At 40.4% G+C, this 20,826-nt stretch overlaps 1 protein-coding gene across 2 annotated transcripts; it reads left to right on the forward strand.

Annotated features, from left to right (window-relative positions):
- The first annotated feature begins 242 nt into the window (after nt 1-242).
- Nucleotides 243-19,784, forward strand: olfm3a (olfactomedin 3a). 2 transcript variants are annotated; one of them, XM_053412702.1, is made up of 6 exons: nt 243-311; nt 16,502-16,645; nt 17,001-17,156; nt 17,747-17,966; nt 18,785-18,891; nt 19,107-19,784. In XM_053412702.1, the coding sequence occupies exons 1-6, from the start codon at nt 243-245 to the stop codon at nt 19,782-19,784; spliced, it is 1,374 nt and encodes a 457-aa protein (XP_053268677.1). The 2 variants fall into 2 exon arrangements, with proteins under 2 accessions (XP_053268677.1, XP_053268678.1); XM_053412703.1 differs by lacking the exon at nt 243-311 and adding an exon at nt 15,844-15,854 and having other exon boundaries at nt 16,510-16,645.
- The last annotated feature ends 1,042 nt before the right edge of the window (nt 19,785-20,826 follow it).

The raw sequence follows: 20,826 nt of genomic DNA on the forward strand, positions 1-20,826 counted from the left end.
CTCCAAACTTTTCCTCCCAGGCTCTGCCCTCAGTCAGTCCGTCAGTCAGTCAGTCGGAGCACCGGGCAGCGCTGGGTGTGATGCCGGAGAACGTGTGGTCGCTGTGCCCGCCGTCTGAGGACTCTCTCTGCGGTTCGACGGAGACGCGCTGAGGTTGAACTATAAAGGAGAATAAGGAGCTGTGTGTGCATGTTATTGTTGAAGGACTGCGCCTCGGAGAGAAGTGGCCGGAGCCCGTCAGCATGCGGCTCCTGTTGAGCGTCCTGTATCCCGTCCTCTCCCTCACAGTCTTCGGATTATATCCCTCCATGGTGAGTTTGGTTTTCTGTTTCATTGCCTCTTGTTTGCTTACAGACCGGGCTTCCGCTGAGGACGTATAGTTCCTCATGCAAATAGGCTTTTGTGCCGAACTTCCCTCAAAAGCCCTAGAATTAAATTTTGCCTAATTTACCCGCAGAGATAAGGGAAGTGAATTAGAATAGATTCAAGGGAATTTAGACGCCAACAGGAAACACTACAAATCGGGGTAGGCTTAATTCATTTACATCTTACACTCAGCTATTCCTTTAAACTTTGAATAATAACCAGTATCCCTTCAAAAAGCAGCAATCCTGAAAACGTCTTACTTTTTATAATGCACTTCTAGTAACTAGATTTAAGAATATGCTTTTCCTCTAAGCTAAAACATAATTTTTAATCAACATTTCAATGCAGTTTTGCAACAGTTTGGTCCTGCATCAGTTCAAGAATTATAACAACATGGATCCAGCATACTTAGCTGTTTTCTGCTTTAATTATTATGCAGCAAATGCAGGTTTATGCTGAATTGTTGTGACAAATACCCTTTTTTTTTCTTTCCCAAGTAAACTGGTTATATTGATTGCAAGTTAATACAGCCACAAAGGCATTTCTCTCTCAAAGATGCTTCCATTTGTGATGGATGGAAATATGTTGAGCCTGAGTGGTGATATAACCTCCCCCCCCCCCCCTCCATTTCTGCATTTTAGATCTGCAGGTTTTGTCTTTGTGCTTAAACTTTAAGCAGATTTGAGGGGACATGGACTTGAATGTGCATTGACTTGTAGCTTTGCACTGAAGAGAGGATGGAACAATGGAGAGTGAAGCTGACAACTGGGCTCACGGTCTCATAATTCATGGCTAAATTAGTGGGTCTCTGGTGGTGGAGCTGTCCGCTCTCTAGTGCTGAAACTTCAATGCACATAGGTCTGTGGCTTTGCAGCAGCTTATAGAGGAGGATGTTAAAGCTGTCCATCCTTTTACATGCAAGTTTAGAATTGAGTCCGTGTATATTATGATCATACAGGGGAGAGTTTGCTCATCAGTGGGGCTGGACAATAATAATTCAGAATAAGAATCATTTATTAGTGACCAATTAACCAAGTTGGTGGAATCCCTTTATGTACAACATGAAAATAAGCTCAAATCTCAATATGAAAAATAACAGGGACATCGACACAGACAGTAGTGACACATGAGTAAAGAATATAAACAGGACAACATCACACACCCAAACATAAAGTGCAGATAAAACAGTATCAACATTATACGTTTAATCAATAGTCATGTAACAAAGGTTCAATATACAGTATATAGCCTAGTGATACGTTGCTTATGCATTTTGAACAATGATGAGGTATGAATCAAAGCTGATCTACCTCAGATTGGTAAAACGTTTTGTTCCTTGTCATAAAGAAGAGTTCAAACCATCAACCTTCTCTCAGGAGCAAAGAATATCGGTCTTTAAATTTAGAACTATTTTTTGTCATTATATGACCATGTTGTCCAGCCCTGCTCAACAGCACACAGTGCTTCATTCCTAGGGGTGAGGTCATTGATCCAGTCATAGCCGCGAAACAATCAGATAATTGATCAATTCGTTCATGTGCGGAAGGTGAACTAATGGCAAGTAGAAGTATGAAGTCTCTCCTGTTAACAGATCCCTAAATGGGAGGATTAGTCACATCATGTCAGATCCGCAGAACGGTGCTGCAGGAGTTTGCATGGTTGCCTCATAGCAAGAAGCTTCATGCTTCTGTGTGTAGTTTGCATGTTCTCCCAGTGTTTGTGTGGGTTTCCTGCGAGTACTCCAGTTTAATCCCACAGTCCAGAGACTTGCAGAATGTAAAATGATCCTAGGTGTGAATGTGAGTGTGAATGGTTGTCTGTCTCTGTATGTTGGCCCTGAGATTGACTGGTGACCTGTTCAGACTGCTCTCCCCTGGGATCTGTATAGATAATGGAAATATTAATTATTTCAGATTATTTTATTATTTGTCTGATTGGTTGAAATGGATCAATCAATTAATAAAAACAAAGTTACTGTTAGGTACAGCATCAGTGAACATAATCATTCCTATAGTTGACATGTTTTCATCATTATAGAGCTCTGGATCTCCTATCTTTGTGTTTTAAGTTATGCTTTATGAATGTGCTCCTGCAGTGTTATACCTCTGATGACTATTGCTCTGTTCACTTTCTGTCTTTCATCTTTTTGCAATTATATCAATGAATGCGGACGCGGCCATTGAGGAATTTGATATATTGCTCGGATGAGGGCTGCATGCAAAGTGGTAGCTCGGCCCCCAAAGGCCTTTTTCTGCTTCAGTGTTTAAAAATTATCTGGAAAGGCAAACCTTTCATGGTATTACACTAAGCTGGAAATTATTAAGCTGTCACTCACTGGCTGTCAGGCCTTGTACACAAGGCTTTGCTCATTCCGGTAAAGGGAAGCAGCCGCTGCCTTTTGACATTTAAGTTTATGCGTTATTGCTGCCTCCCCCCCACCCACTCCGACGCAGTTTAGCACCATTGAGACAATCTATCATCAATCTGAATAAAGTGGTTAAACTGAGGGCTGATGGTACGGAGTTCCCTCCATTGACAGGGTGGCATGCTCCGCGTTTGGCAGATACCACCTCAACTGATCCCCAGTGAGCCTTTATGAAAAAAAAATACATATTTGCATAGTGTAGTTTTCCCTTATGGTCTGTGCCAGCCTAGTAATTACACAGTGGTTGCTGACTGCACTCTGTTGCACTCATCATAATCTCAGTGATGACTGGAATTTGTGTTTTATGATGACACATTATATTCTACACCTGGAGGACATATAGATTGGTGGAGAGACTTAATAGACTTCAGAAGGCTGATGTCACAGCATTGCCACTTAAAATTCTTTAGATACATCGTTATCTAGTTTTAAGGTAAGGCTCAATTTTGTGATTGAATCGCAGTTGTTTTACGTATCTATTATAACTTAAACAAGTTAAAACTTGAATTCATTTATTTGCTTTCGGTTTATTATGTTAAATCAGTGCATTTCCAGATCTAGGACTACAGTATCTCCAGGTTGATGAGTTTTCTCATTTGAACTCTGGATTTAAAGGTAGGGTTGGTAATCTTATTTGTAGAAATCCTCCCCACATCCCAATAACCATAATAAAGTCGTCTGAAGAAAGAAAGAAATAAAGCTGGTGTCTCTGTCACGAGTTGTCAGACAGAGCATGTTCAAGCTTAACTTCTACGAGAAGGCTGATGGGAGGGGACGATATAAAACGGTTGCATATTCTCAAAGTGTACCTCGTTTTTGCTAGCTTCTCCAGGATTAACAACCGTTGCTTTAAAGAGTGACTTATCTATTTCAACTAGGCTTAAACATCCAGTTTACATTTGTAGAATCCAACCACCAACAGCAAAGATGCGCCGTTTGCCTTTTCTTGTAGTCCATCAATCAGTCAATCAATCAAACACTTTGTTTGTATAGCACTTTACATGCAAACACAATGTAACACAAAGTGCCTCCAATAAAAACAACCCCATCCATGCACACAGCATAAATCACTATGTTATAAATAAAGACACCAAATAAATACTTCCTGTATTTATCGATTGCTTTTACTTTGGTAATAAAAGGTCATCATAAATCTTCAAAAGCAGGATATAAAATAAAATGAAAAATAGCAAACCTACCATAAACCTTGATTCCTCGTAATATGCATGAATCTCATTGGCTCAACAACAAATAGCATGCCTGCACTTCACCAAGGGCAACAAGTTTGTGAATATTGTGAATGTTTATGGATAGTTTAATCTTTGGGATTCGGCTGCAGCACCAGTGGGATGGAGCTCTGTGTGGGCACTTGGCCTCTGTGTTGTAAAGTGAGTAGGTGGTAGGCACGCATACACACGCCCACATGCACTCACACCCGCTGTCCAATCCACCTCTGCCGAATGTAGCAGCTCTGCCAATTCATTGAGGTGCAGTTTTCAAGAATAGAGAGGTTTCAGCTCAAATAATTGGACTTTGATCACACTTGATCATAACATGGTTAGATGGTTCGAAATGTGAGCACAGCTGCAGAGGACCTGCAGATGAGATGTTACTTGCTCTTGCTTAAATGGCATTCTGTTCATCATTAATCATATGAGAACACCCAAAGGCATTCATTGATGTTACTGTTTATCATCGGTTTCAGCACTGCATTAGCATTTATGTGGACATCACACTTAGGCTTGGTGGGGAAATCTGCCTTGGCACAGATGCCGTATTAAAAGATGAGAGATGCTGCAGGGCACACACCTACACACAATATTTGGCGATTAAATAAAAAGAAAAACATTCTGGAGGTTTCATTCTTCACATCAGCAGGGGCTTAATGAAAGATGACACCCTCTAACTATGTGTCAACACAAACAAAGCAGACGTGCCAACGGGACGGCCGGCAAAGTCATTACAGGCGAGATGCTGCGTGTTTCATGTGTGAAGCATTGAGATGTTTGATCGGAGCTGATGGAGTGGAAATAAAGACAGAATTCCAGTGACGGTGACATGTGTTCACTCAGACCACCACCAGCAGCAGCAGCCGCAGCAGCAGGGTGAATATATGCTTCGTCCTTTTTGACTGTTTGAGCCTGCCTGATGAGTTTTCTGTCACTTTCTTGGAGTTGGTGGTCTGGGATGTGTCAGTTGCATGTGGGGACATTTTTTGAGTCCAACTTACTTTTATCAGAGAAGGGAATTCATCCTGTTCACGAGTAATAAGATGTCGACGTACTGACTGTGACAGATAACCCCCAGTCACCTCGGCACAATTTTCTGCTTTCTCTTTGAGCCATTTTGCCCATTTCTGCCCATTTTGCTCCAAAAAGAGATTCATTAAAACAAGCAATATTATTACTATGTATAATGATGAAATGCTTGAAATTGCTGTCATTTTTATATATGATTACCATGACTTTAAAATGACTTTCCAGCTCTCTTTACTCCTCTGGGCGAATGCAGCTCAGTTAATAAGCATAATTACATGAGTTGAGACATGATGTTAAAACTACCAGGGGCATAGTTAGGGCCCTCTCTCTCTCGGTTTCCCTTATGATTACTGTAATTACAGCCCAGGCGTTCACAGCAGACACATATCAGTGGATGAGAGCTGGAAGGCTGGTCCTGAGAGGGATGGTAGACATTGTGGTCTCAATAAATTTATACTGTACTCAATCAACCTGGGAGATCATTACGACCTATATGCTTGTTAAGATCTTATAGCGAAGATAAAATGCAAAGTCGCTTATAAAGTAGCTGTAAATGGCAGGCTGAGACGGATGATGAAGTAGGTAGAGAGGAGTTTAATTAGAGTTTGATATGAGTTCCCTTGAAGTTAAACTTTTGATTTAAGATAAGGTACACCACAAAATTCTAACTTACTTTACTGCTTCACTGACAAATCCAAAAAGTGGAGGCAAAACATCTGGATTACCCCCTGGTGGCTATTTGCAATAAAGGTCATTAGTCCCACCCACTCCATGTTAACTTATATTTTAGCTAGTTTGTTCCATTGTTGTCTTTTTCAATAACTTTTTAATTAGTTATTTGCTATAAAAATGGGGTGAGACATCATAATTGACAGCTTAGATTGACTTGTGATCAGTCAGGGGGTGTATCCACGGGACTTTGATTCTACATCTCCGCTCCCCTATACTCTGGCTCCGAATGATTATAGACTGAGGCAGACCAAAACTGGGGTTTAATTCATAGGTGGCCAAGTTTACTCAGTTCAGCTAGCAGAATTGGAAATATCATTTTGTAAATCATTCTCGGTGACCCACAGACATCTCAGGGGTTTTCACCAACTGCCCCAGAAAAATAAGCACAACAAACAAATTAATCAGCAGCGTTCCTTTTGTATCTAAACAACATATCTGTCAGAGGACCTAAAGAAAGAAAAGACCAATGAGGCTAGTGTTAATGTGAAGTAATAATACGATATAATTATTTTTTATTATAGGGTTGTTTAAGGTAACATTAGGACATCTCAGCTGGTTGCCTTAAGGTCTGATGTTAATGCCCCAAAACAACCTGTTCAGTTCTACACTGACCTCTGAATTCTGCAGGCATAACTGCTGGTTATAAAGATACAACTACTTGGATGAAAAATTGCAAAAAATGTGATTCCACCACTCAATCTGGCACATTTCCTTTCTGCAAAATAAACAATAAAGTTATTAAACCTTCAAAACAACCACATTTTATCCATTTTTTTTTTACCAATCACACAAAGAAGAATTCACTGCCAGACTGCATGTCATCTGTCTGACAGGGAAAAGAGTCACTTCAAGAAAAATAACAAAAAAGGAGAGAGGTGCAAAATGGAGCCTGGCACATTCTCAAATCACATCATAAAATCCCAAAATGGAACTTTGCTTTTTTGCCTTTTCTCCGTAAACACATCTGTCTACAGCACGTCAGTAGTGAGTAATTTAGAGGTACATGATGTGTAAAATGTTTAATGCAAGTTAGTTTACTGTTATAGAAATAAAATAATTCTTTTTAAAGTAGATGATAGCTGCTCCTTGAGACGCCTCAGTATAGATCCAGGCTGTGTGTACCTGCTGCGGTTTACAGCAACGTTGTGACTCAGGGTGGTGACCTGACTCTGGACAACACCTGAACAAAGTCAGTGTGGCATTTGTCCCTGCTGCGGAACAAACAGCAGCTAACAGCTGTCTGCAGATAACTGGCTGATGTGTTGTCAACACAAACAGTGCAGGTGAATCAGTGAAGAGACGTGCAGTTGCCTTCCTGTCTGTGATAACACTGATCATTAAAGTGGACGTCTGTACTTACTTGAATCATGTGCTGCTGACATACAGCTGTCAGTACTGTACTGCAGTGATGCTCACTTCCTCTGGCTATCCATTCAATTTAATTAAATACATTTAGTTAAAACCTTGAAAGTTATGTAACGAACAACGTCAACATGCACACATGGAGCCAGAGCGTGCCCAGTTTAAGTCTATGTTTTCAATCATGACATTTCACCCCATTTGTATTGCTCCGTGGCAAAATCAAAAACTTGACCTGTTGTGGTTGCTTGCTTTTGCTAAGCTATGATAGGACCCTCTCGTGTTCAGCAGTGGGGATTAGCAAACTACCAACTAAGTTCTGTATATTTACAGCCCCTACCCATTTATCATGGTGTTATTTGAAGGTTATCTGAGAGAAGTCATTAACTGAAGTAAAAGTATAAAGCTACAGCAAATAAATTGCAAAGTAACTTCAAAGGAGCTCCTGGAATGCACTGAGCATTTTAATGTGACCGTATCTTAGACTTTAGAGCTGCGTTCAGAGGGTTTAACTTTTGTCCAAGTAGATCTTATAATTGCAATTGTTGCAGAGGTGAAAACTGAGCCAGAGCCAACACAAGTTATGCATAATCAAATTTTTCTTGCTTTAGTCTCAGCAGTGGGTTCTCGTTGCTGCAGTTTTAATATCAGAGCATGCTGACAACACTGCTGAGCATAATTAAAAGGACAAAATTCAAAGGTTACTAAAGAGCAAGAAATAATCAGGAGAACTGCACCTGCTGCAGCAGTTTGTAACACGTGACCTCGTCCATGTCTGTGGATCCTGTGACGTTAATGTGGCAGCCTGTCCTTTTTAAACATTTTAGTGTCTTTTGCCGCTACTAATGATCATGCTCCAAATTTAAAAACGCATACCCTGAAAAGAGGACATGTGCACGTTGATTCACAGATTTGTGAGCATCGATTAAAAGAAGGGTGCTCATCCCAGGAGGCTGCTCAACTAATTACAATAATAGGTAAAGATTAAAAGTAAAGGGCCTCGTCTGGTTAAATGTATAAAATGAAGGTGGTTGCATTTTTTGAAAATACATTAATATGTTGTAATATTGTTTGTTATTTTTGGTTACACCGATTAACCCCACATTCTCGCAAAAGTCCTTTTTATCACAATCATGATTCATGTTCTGAATTGTGATCTCTCTTCAAATACTTTAGGTAACAAAATTTCTACCTTCAGATGCTTCCTTTTACGGTAGTTGAATAGATTTGTGGTAGTCTTGGCTGTCATCTTACAAAGCTTACAGAACTTTGCTTTGAGAAATATCTGACTGTTCAGAGCCAAACCACTGACACGCTCCTGACACCGCATCCTTCTTTGGCACCTCCTCCTGATCTGAGCTGCTGCTAGTTCCTGTTGCACAAATAGGCTTCATCATGCTTGATGTGTCCATTATTGGATGGACACATGATATAATCGATCTAATAATTCCACATATCTCTGTCTGTCTTTAGCAAGTTGTCTTCAACCTAAAAGCACAACACACATTTTGTTGTTGGAATGCTTTATATCGAGCTGAATTAGAGCTTTAATTAAAAAAAGTTGTGAAAATGGGTCTGAAAATTGGGTTGCTTGCCAAACAGGCCTTTCAAAATGTTGACACAAAAGCTGACGTGTTATATCGATGAACACAACAGTGCATTTGCGCCAACGACAACTGAACCGTGGCTTCAGATAGAAAGCTGCAACCACCTCACCACAGGCCAAACAAACAGCCCATTCCAAACAGGCAGGAGCAGAACAGACACTAGGCACTAGCTTGTCTAGCTGGACATATTGTTTTTGAATGTTCTGTGGATCCAGGTTATCAGGGTAGACAGAGAATGTCATGAAATGTCACAAATGTTTCTGCAACTTGCTTGAAACATAGATTGTTGACAAAGAGCATCAGTAGTAAATATAATCAGTGAAGCTTTAGAAATAGTTGAACCTGGCTTTATCTTCAGTATAAACACATGTCACAGCTGCTTAGTATTCTGCCTGTGTATGCATGTCCATCCACTCAGTTTGGCCTGTGGAGCCCTCCACTGATTTTACTCCACCGATAATGTTCGATGGCTGTTTCATTATCATCCTCCATGATGCCTGTGACTGACGTGTTGTGTAGTCTCGAGGCCCATCGGAGCACACCCCCCAGAGAATAAGCACAAGGGTGTGAACAAGATAATGCCGGAGCTCATTCAGAGACAGTCTGGGGCAGAATGTGCCGAGCTCCTGCGCAATTATCTATTCAATCTTTTCTTCGCCAGGGTCAAAGAAGGCAGGAAGGTGGCACGCCTCCTGGAAATTAATCTCCCTGCAATTCTTTCATCACAGTCACATCTGAGAGAAAAGATGGCCCTCTCTTTTTCTACCTCTTCTCGGGCTCAGTATTAGTGCTGCCCGGATTGCTACTGCTGAGTTAAGGGGTGTTATTTGTCATTGTTGTCCTAGACGTCTGCATCAGTCTGGTTGCAGAGCTGGCTGCACATGCAAGTTCATCTTCCTCTGCCATTACAGCTAAAATGTTAACTCATTTAAGCCGTATGATCATCAGTTACAGGACTGACATGCGCATTCCACTTCACTTGCCTCCAATACCCTGGTGGCTTTTTGTTTGGACAGGTTGATAGATTACTGGATAGATACCATCTGCTTAGGTCTTTGTCAGTGGCAGGCAGGTCAGATGTATTATTGTGATATGAGATTTAGCTTCATTGGCACTTGGATTTGCCTTCTTAAGGACTTTTTTTCACATTAAAACATGGCAAAATTCAATTTTGACCTGCAGATCCAGGATAAAGAGCAGATTAACACAGATACAAGACTAATTAACAGATTCCCAAGCATTTCTGAAATTGTTCAACGTAAACAAACAGAGCAGATTCTAAACAACAGAAACAGCATAATGAAATAGACTTTGCCAGTTCTGGTGCAGTATAATGTAATGGACAGGTAGCGAAAGAAGGTGTGACTTTTGAGAGTCACTACCATGCAGTGTTGCAATAAAGCTCAGCATTTCCTATAGATGATTTCAATCTATGGTAGTAACGGGCTGCACATGCAAAAGGTCCCTCTCACAACACACAGATTCCGAGGGAAAGGTACACAGACTAAATAGAGAAATGTAAGTTTTCCTGTGCGAAAGAACTGCAGTGATTTAACAAGTGCAGCTGAAACTATAAAGTCCGTCTTTCTGTGTGGACGGTAAAAATATTCTAAAGAACACGTGGTAGGTTGGTAGATGTTCATTTGTGGCTTTCTCGCTGCAGCTCCGGATGATGCTGTTGAGGGTGCTGACTGTCTTTCATGCTATTCATCTAGGCCTTATTTATAAAATATTGATTTTTAACACTTTTATTTTTATTCATTTCCTAAACTCTAGCTTCTCACCTGTGGTTTCCCTCCAGGGAGTTGCTTATACTGCCAGACTCATACTGCTGCAGTGTAGCTAATGGAATCAGACATTATGAGACTGGCAAAATAAATTAGATCAGAAGACCAAGGCTACACACAGCAGGGAGGAGAATGGTGAATCCTGGCAGTGCATAAAACAGATCCATTAGCACTTAAAATAATGATTTCCTATGCCAGACACCAACAAGTTTGAGAGAAGAAAAATCCTCTATCGAGTCATAAGTGCTGTGATTTCACAGACATGCTATTCAAGTTTAGTAAAAGCTACCTAGAACATCCTCAGAATGAATCTTACTGAATTATCTAAAACTGGAAACAAAAGTGAAAGAAAGACCAAACCTGTTTTTTTAACCGGAACCAAATGAATGCCTCATAATAACACCCCAACCAACAACCCCTCCATCATAGTCAACTGTTCTTGTCGATGGCAAAGAACAAGTTTTGCAGATGGACGACGCCAAACAAACATTTTCAGGTCAGATTGTGTTAATACCTCAATGACTTCCTGTCATCTTGTTGCTTCTCATTGGTCCAGTCAAAATGTACAGTACTGTAAATGTCAGGGTTAGGGTTAAGGCTGGACAGAGTAGGGAAGGCCACACATGATTTTAAACAAAATAAGTTTATTTCAAGAAATGAAAAGGACATTAAAAGGAAATCCAAAATAACTGATCTGATCCCAGACAAGGCCCCAATTGCCACAACCCATCTGGACAACGTAGGGAGGGACACAAACATATGTTTAAACCAAAAATCAGTTTATTTAATGAAATAAAACATTTCAATTAAATTACAACAGACACCAAATTTTACCCCTTTAATCTGGTTGCCTTGTATAAGTCCATTATTATAGGGACTAGAAGTCTTGTCTGTCAATTAATGACAAAGTGGGTGAGGTCACGTCATTTGTCCCTTCAGTTCAGAACCCACACGTTATAGAACTTTGCTTGTAAATCTTTCAACCACATCACCTCAGTTTACAGCTTTCAGAAACAGACAGAAGTTTGGGTTTGACATTATATTTGTCTACAGTCCACATGCATCCGAATTAAATAGTTGAGTTAATTTTAGTTACTGTTGGTTGGTTCAGTTTTGAATTAGTTATTGATCCTTTGTTACTCACCTGTCCAACCATGTGTTGCAGGATCTAATGGAGTAAATGGCTGAAAACTTCCTGTATTTATACCTTTAGTGACCTCAGCAGTGATGTCACTGGAAGCAACCATGTGTGAGGGGAGGTGTGGTAAATGTTTATAATAAATATTTGTCTTGTTTCTGTTTGTTCTGTTCCTGAAGTGGCAGGATCTAAGCTGGGGGACAACTGTTAGAACAGATATTTTCAACATTTGATTTAAATGGATAACTTTCACCAGCCTGTTTTCAGAAGAGACGTGGCCTCCGTGATTGGTTTGGTCTGGTTCTGTTCCTGTTGATAGGAGGAGCTACAAAAGCAGTTGGTGTTTGACTTTCAGAATCAACAATGTGACAGTGTAACCATGTCTGCACAATGTTAATCCTCTGTAATTTAGTATGAGTCAAGTTTTTTTTTGTTTGATATTTTGTTTGTTCATATTTTTATTTTGCACTTGTCCCTTCAAACCACTCTTGCATAATAAACTCACTTTGGTTACCTGGAAACTGTTTCTGAATCTGCCTCCTACCAGTTTTAAAGGCTGCTCTGATCCGCTCCTCACACTGACCTTGTGCTGCAATAAATGTAACAAAGTCACGATCATACATTACTGGTGGCCTCTGGACTGTTCTTAGTCTGTGACTTAGGTCATTGTGGAGTTTCTAGATTATATAATAGTATTTTCAATTAATGGCCTATTGTAGATAACTGTGTTCGATATTGGGAATATGAAAAACCATCACAGGTTTGGTCAGTGCTTATTTATTACTCCATTCTCTCAAAAGACGCTGAAGTGCACCTAGTCTAGATATATCTAGAAGCATTAATTTTTCTATGCAATTAAAAATGTCTCTAAACTACTCTCTAAACTGCTCTTTATAATGACCTCATGAATCAAAGTCTTTTTTGTTTTCCTGGACACGCAGCTGTTGCTTCTTCTGCAACAATTAACTTAAAAGGGCAATCAGCATGTGTGACGACCTGCAGTGAAGGGCTTCTCTCCTGCCTCAGTGAGTGTGTGTGTGTGCTCATCTGTTGCTCTCTGCTCAGACACTCAGATCTATTTTCTTAGTATTGGAAGGTGGCAGGATGCTGCTCTAGATTGTTGTGGCCCGCTTTAACTTCTGCTTGCATCCACGGACAGATTGGAAATGAATGAGAGGGAAGGGGGCAGAGGGTGTCAGTAGCAGAGAGACAAGAAACACTGCAATATGGATCTTTTTTATAAACTACCTCAAGTCAATATCTTCTGTGTGTGTCAACCACCTCCAGAGATAATGGGGGTCACACGCCTCTGACATCATTTATTCAGGGGTTGGATGGTGGCTGGAACATTTGAGAAACCCTATTGGAGATAGAAAGAGGACAGAGTAGAACATGTTTCATTTACAATATAAGATAGAGCCTTTGTATCCGTCTCAGTTTGTTAAAGGAGGGTAAAAGGCCCTTTTGTTTACCAGAAGAAACTTTGTAAAACTCCCCAGGAGGTGAGTTTTGATATTGCAGGGCTCACTTATTAAACTGCCCTAAACTTTATCTGGCAAGTCTTTGCTTTGTTGTGCAGCCATCTGAATCCTTCTTCCTTAAAAGAAACAGAAGTAAGAGCTGGGGGTGCAAACTAATACAGATATATTATATACGTTCCCCACTGGCCACATGTGGGTGGTCTTGTGTTTCCTCCCTCAAGCTCGGCTCTTCTATAGAGACCTCAAAGCCTGAGGGTTCTGTGAAGTAGCTGTTCTTAGGACTGAGCTCTTCTGGACATAGATCTCAGATGGTGTTTCTGGAACCTGCTCAGTTTGGGGGTTATAGCCTCAAGCGCTGCGATTACCACCAACATCACGTTTTCCTTCACTTTATCCATTTACTCTAGCTCCTCTAAAAGCCCTTGGTATTTTTCAAGCTTCTCATGTCCCTTCATATTGACGTTGCTGTCGCTTGGGATGGACATCATCATTCACAACTGCCTTCTTCTGCCGATTATCAACTACTACTATTCAAAAACAAGAATATATACAAAATAAAAACGTGACAGCAGGGCGTTTGATTGTGGTTGTAGAACATTTTTCAATGTAGTGACTGTAAAGCAAAGGGATATTTCTACTACTATCTACTATCAGCTATGGTAACACATCTCAGTGCTGATTTGGCAGTTATTTTGTTTCATTCATGTGAAGCGTGAAGAAAACGCAGCCTCAGCACCACAGGGTCCCGTTTGTGATGAAACGTTTAGCTGCTCCTTTCTGGTTTTGACTGTAAACATATTGAGCAGGGGCTCAAAAAAAAAAAAATTGTTGGCACCTTCACTCCAACGAAATATTGATGAGTGCTGTATATCAGCCCTCAAAAAGCCATGAGTCAAACCTTGGCAAAGAGAGACTGGGAGATCAAGAATGAGCATCTTGGCAACTAGTTTGTGTTTGTGTGTTTGTGCGTACTGTATGTAACCACTCGAGCGTGTTTGTGCGTGTGTGTGATGCGTGTGCAGAGAGCAGAACCCTGCTGGGTGGCTGGGGAGAGCTTTGAGCTGCTAGATGCTGTTTTGTGGGGATGATTAATGACCAGACGTTGGCGCGCAGCTCTGTGAAACCATTGTAGCCTTGGAGCCCGATCGTTCTTCTATCTAACAGAGATAGAATAAATGGAAAAAGAAGTCCTCACCTCATCAACAAACCCAGACTTACAAACAAAATACTCTGTACGAGATCAGTTAAACACTACAGTACAAGGCTATCACAGGAAAAGGTATGAACCAGTCTTTACATTAATCAGATCAGAGCATGGCTGCCAGTGCTTGTATAGAACTGGTTATGCTATTTTATGTCTGTGCTTTTGTGCATTACTAAGGCAAGGACATTTTATTTATAAAGCAATATTCAGACACAAAGCAATTCAAAGTGCTTTACAATGGCCTTGAATTGCATACAAATACTTCCAGAAGACATTAAAATTGCACTTAAAGAGAGGCCTTTACAGAAGTGCAGAATAATTAAAGTCATTTAAATATAAAAAAGTATATTAATATAACTGAGATGGACTTTACTGCTAATGCTTTTTCTCTAGTACATGCTGCTTGTGGTTATATATGCTGTCTCTGTACTTCTCTGCAGTGGTATATCTGCCTGCATGCAGACGCTCATAGCTCTGTTTCCCTTTCAGTCACATCCTCTTTCTTTGTCTTTGTCCTCTCCTAGTGTTTCTTGTTTTATCAGCTTCTGTTTACTGTATCCACATCACAACCTCTTCAACTCATCTGTCTGTTCATTAAATCCTCCCTCCTTTACATTGACCTACTATCCTTCTGATACGCCACTCGGATTATTACAGTGGATGACAAGGTTTACCAGCAGAGTGCTGCAGTGGCAAAGAACATAAATATTTATATGAATACAAAGCGTCCCAGTGCTTGTTTGTCTCTTTTTACTTGATTGAAGTGTCAGTCAAATCTCTCTATTGCTGGGAAAAGTGCGTGGCCACATGTCCTATGAATAATTGAGCAAAAGCACTTGAAGTCACTTAAAGTTACTCAAAGTTCACTTCTTTAGTTTTCAAAGTTCACAAGACTTGTTTTGAAGCACAGTCTGTGGTAAAGGAGAACATTGATTCTGACTGGACAGAACCTGAATATCGTTTAAAGAGAACCTATAATTATAAAAGTCTGTAGGGTGGTGTCTCCTTCTTTGCTTGTCCATATATGTGTTTCCATATATGTGTATTCCCATTTGTATATGTGTGTGTGTGTGTGTGTGTGTGTGTGTGTGTGTGTGTGTGTGTTTGTCTACTCTTACAGTGCAAATATTTGTATGTCCAGCTAATTGTAGTAACCTGATCCAGTTTTAGCATTAACAACAAGGCCATGCAGTGTTTCATACTTATCTTTGATAAAAGTCAGGTAGTATCTGGAGCCTTTAGGTGTTTTATTTGCAACAAATGACAAGATAGATGTTCATGGTATATGAGCCAATCCTGAGATCAAAAAATAACCTCGGCCTCTCGAGGAAGTGAGAGGGCTATTTTCAATGAGACGTGCAATAGCTTCCTGTTACAATTCAAGCAGAGGGGCAGGCGGCCTCCAGGTGTTTCAGAATGGAGGCAGCCACTTCTTTATGAATTATGCCCACAATCCAGAGCTGAGCTTGGCTTGACTCATCGTACTGTTTTCCAAAAAAAATATTCTTTCTGTATGTTACAGCAAGTTTTCCCTGCAACTTTTTGTCAAGTGTATTCCCTGTGTGCTTTGAGAGAGAACTTGCCAGAAATCCAGGTGCCTAAATGTTTGTAATAAGGGTAAAGCAATAACTAAAGTATCCATCTGAGGATAAGACTTATTAGTGTTTTTAGCCACAGTGAGAAACTCTGTTTATCTGTGTTTATCTTATCAGATAAAAAACAAAAGCAATTTAACATGGTTTTAATAACCAAATCATTATATGCATTACAGATCAATTTACTGTATGATTGATAGCTCAACTGTTACTAAAATACAATGTGGACCCAATACTGAAGCATGGGGACACACTTTTGTCTATGCAAAGGTTTCTATAGTAGTAACTCCTAACATTTTACAAACAAGCTATTATTGTTATATATATTATCAACCTTGAAATTATGATAATTTAATGCAGTGTGTGTATCTGCAAACCACTGATGGATTCAAAGGATGAACCTGAACCAGCGTGTCTGTGCTGCTGTGCTTAAAATAACTTGAGATTCACAGCCTCCAAAAGAGCACTACCATCACATTAATATGAAATCAATGAGATATAAAGTCATACATAGGTCCAACCTAATTGTGTGTTTGATTGTACTTGCAGACTATCGGCCCAAAGGAGGGCTGGCAGGTGTACAGCTCTGCCCAAGATGCTGACGGGCGCTGTATCTGCACAGTGGTGGCACCAGAACAGAGCCTGTGCTCCAGAGATGCCAAGAGCAGACAGCTCCGCCAGCTATTGGAGAAGGTAAAGTGGATTTCGCAGCACTTGCACATACTGTATAAGTACACACACTCTCCTTTTACATATGGGAATAACAGCAAAACAAAGATTCATCGTTCTTTTCAGGTGTCAGATTCACTCTAGTAACGTTTTTTTTAACATGAACATTTAACATAGGTAAGCTGCTGCAAGGCTTTGTGATGTTTGTTCTTTTTAACAATAGCCTAGTGCACATTCAAGCACACACACACACACAAACAGGTTCACCAGGGAGAAGCCATCTCAAGTGCCTTCATCATCTACTCACCTGCAGACTGAACTATTAATCATCTAATTTGTGTGTTACTATTTTTTTTTAACATGGCTTGTTTCATTCTAGGTGCAGAATATGTCTCAGTCCATTGAGGTGCTGAACCTGCGGACTCAGAGGGATTTCCAATATGTAATGAAGATGGAGAACCAGATGAAGGGCCTGAGGACCAAGTTCAGACAGATTGAGGACGACAGGAAATCCATCATAGCCAGGAACTTTCAGGTACTGTACAGCCATGGTTTATCATAGCCTGCTTTACTCAAAAGCTCAGTGGACCTTTTCTATTTAGTTTCTAAATGTTTCATCACCAGAATCTGAATGATATTTGGTATATATATTATTATTATTTCTTTTCTTGTTGAGTATTGTTGAGAAATGAAAAAAACATATATAATTGCACCATGGGAAAACGTTAAATTAATAAAGTTAGAGAACAACTCTGAAGTTAAATTCAATAATTACCATTTTATAGTTGCTTGAGTCGATGATGAAGGATTACATCATAGACTGCATATGATGGATGGCAAGTCTTGATTGCCCTATGGTGTTTTGCTGCAGTTTAGCCCTAACACTGCTTTTAACTTTCAGCATGTGCCACTTTACAATTTGTGCCCCATACTGATGTGGCAAAATGATTGACCAGGGAGACACATTAGCATGGCAGGGGCAATCAAAGCCATGGTTATACACCAACAAATCTGAATATTGCATTAACAGTATAGCATTGTATGACAGTTCACCACCACACCTCTCTGCTTTTCTTTCACCTCTCTCTGTTTTCCATCTCTGCCGCTGTCATCGCCGCTTGGCAGGAGCTTAAGGACAAGATGGACGAGCTGAAGCCTTTGATCCCCGTGCTGGAGCAGTACAAGATGGATGCTGCGCTCATCACCCAGTTCAAGGAGGAGATCAGGAACCTGTCGGCCGTGCTGACAGCCATCCAGGAGGAGCTAGGGGCCTATGACTATGACGAGCTCTATCAGCGAGTCCTGCGATTGGACAGCAGGCTCCGCAGCTGCATGGGCAAACTGAGTGAGTAAAGTGAACATCACAGGCAGCTATTAACATGAGTGACAAATGAATTTACTGTTATCTGAGTTAACTGATGTATTCTAGTAGTCTATTAATCAAGGCGCATTATGTCACACTCTTATTATTTCACTAGGCCACAATATTGGCATGATATCATGAATTGTTACAGTCATATTGTTGCCATAGTAACAGTATTTTTTATCCATATGATATACTGTTGTTTTTCAGCCACAGAGAAAGAGAACCATAGAGGAAATGTAAATATAAAGGATTGTATTGTAGAGCTTGACAGTTACTTTCTCTTAGTTTGAAGCATGAGGGCAAAAAAACGTCTCTGTGAATTCTTAGGCACCATCAAGGTGCCCCTTCAAATCCTATTGCTTTTCTTTGTTACATTGCCTTTACATCGCACTGCAAAATAAATGTTTAATAGAAGTATTTTTTCACATTTACTGAAAAGTCTCTGTTCTCGTGGAAGGCATTTGGTGCATTGACAACCTTTCGCTGTTCAAACAGGACAGCGTGCCTGAATCTTAAAGAAAAGAAAGCTGCTGAAAGTAACAGGCTTTACCTCAACACCTCAAGGAGGCTGTTTGTCAAGGCTTAAGGGATTTACATGTAGGAAAGCTGAGTTATGCCACAAGCAGCAGTGGCACTATTTTGCTTCAAGCTAAATAAAGCCGCTTGCTGCCAGAACTATGTTAGTATGCACAAAGGACAGACTCTCTGGTGGCACATGCATGAAATTGGCTTGAGAAATCTAGTTAGAGACAAAAACCAGCACAGCACATCTTATCGCTGCATTTCTTTATCAACAGCATGTGGGAAATTAATGAAAATCACTGGACCTGTAACAATGAAGACATCTGGAACCCGGTTTGGGGCATGGATGACTGATCCTCTAGCATCGACCAGAAACAACAGGGTGAGTTATTAAAAAGCAGCGGCTGTGCACTGTGCACAATGTCTCCGTTGTGTTTACAGAGGAGGCAGAATATCACCATAGCTGAAGATAGGGCAGTTATCATTTGATGGCTTATTGTAAAGAGTCATTGTCCTGTTGATCATTTTTGGTGACTGTAAGATTAGTTTTGACAAGTAGCACATCTGAGCTTTGTTCTTTTATCCTCTCTGCTGCAGATTTGGTACATGGACAGTTTCGCCAACAGCAAGATCGTGCGCGAGTTTAAGACAATGGAAGACTTTGTAGCGGGCGTCGTTTCTCGTACCTACAGTCTTCCATTTAAATGGGAGGGAACCAATCACATTGTGTACAATGGATCGCTTTACTACAACAAGTACCAGAGCAACATTATTGTCAAGTACAGCTTCGAGACGGGCAGCGTGCTGGCCCAGCGAGCTCTGGAGTTCGCCGGCTTCCACAACATGTACCCTTACACGTGGGGCGGGTACTCCGACATTGATGTCATGGCGGACGAACTGGGAATGTGGGTCGTGTACGCGACCAATCAGAACGCAGGAAATGTCGTGGTCTCTCAGATCGACCCTGACACCCTGCATGTCCTGAAGACTTGGAACACTGGGTACTCCAAAAGGAACGCGGGTGAGTCATTCATGATCTGTGGGACACTGTATATCACCAACTCCCACCTGTCAGGAGCGAAGGTTTACTACGCTTACTCTACCAAGACTTCATCGTACGAGTACATAGACATTCCCTTCCACAACCAGTACTTTCATATCTCCATGCTTGACTACAACCCAAGAGAGAGAGCACTGTACGCCTGGAATAACGGACACCAGGTTATATTTAATGTCACCCTCTTTCATGTCATAAAAACTGACGATGACTCATAGACATTGCTTTATAGCCAAAACACCACCGTGCGTGTTACAAGGATCTCCATGTTTCCTTAAATAACCACGTTTTCTTTTCTCAAACTGGACTAAGGTATCAACATTACTTGAACTTGTCTAATTTGTGGCTCTGGATTCTTGGCTGAATTGAGCATGAACACCAATGACTTGATACCTTTCTGAAAAACATACTTCTTCATTGCTGCTGTTCGGACTGGTATGCCTTATTTGCTGTGTGGGGTCTGTCAGCCAAAGACTCTTGTTGGCTTTTGCATGTTCACATTTTATCTGCAGTGATTTCCTGTAGTATAGATGTGTTTTCGTTGCAGATCTGTTTTGCATTTTTGTCTATTTAAAGCCTATTTAAAAGTATTTAAACCTCAAAGGCATTTGCTACCATGTAAAGATAGCTGATTATAAGATGTTGTATGCAGTATTTTAAAGATGGGCCTGTACAATATTTCTGTTATGTTAGTCTCTGTGGAAGAAGAACATTTGTATTTTTTATAAAACTAAACCATAGAATATCTGTGCATTTTCATTAAAATAAAAAAAAATACATTCATTAAAATGGTCTTGTCTGGTAAAGTTAATATCTGATCTTTTGCGGTGATGTAATGTTACTAACATGTTGATCATTCTTTTTTTTGGTTAAGAGTTGATGCATGGTCTAGAAAAGATATTTTGCTGCGTGGAAAGGCCCGCAGCAGAATGTGACATACATATCCATTTATTCACATTCCTATGAACTATGGGTAATTTCTTTAATTGAACTGGTGTTTGTAAGAGTGAATTGTGAACTGTGAGGGGGACATAAATGATCACGTCTTCTACTACTGAAGAATGGTAGAACAGATGTTAAAGTGGCCTCAAAAGGACGTATTTTACTGAGTTAGTTGAGAGTTTACTAGAATAACTTATACAGAGGCTGCACTCATTAATTTAATGCCTGGGTATAACTGTGTGGGACGTAAACTGAAACTGAAAAATATAAGTTATAACTGAGTCAACAATACTGTCTCTGGCCTCCACCATATCAGTG

Source organism: Pleuronectes platessa, chromosome 20, assembly GCF_947347685.1.
Source record: "Pleuronectes platessa chromosome 20, fPlePla1.1, whole genome shotgun sequence".
Lineage (NCBI taxonomy): Eukaryota > Metazoa > Chordata > Actinopteri > Pleuronectiformes > Pleuronectidae > Pleuronectes > Pleuronectes platessa.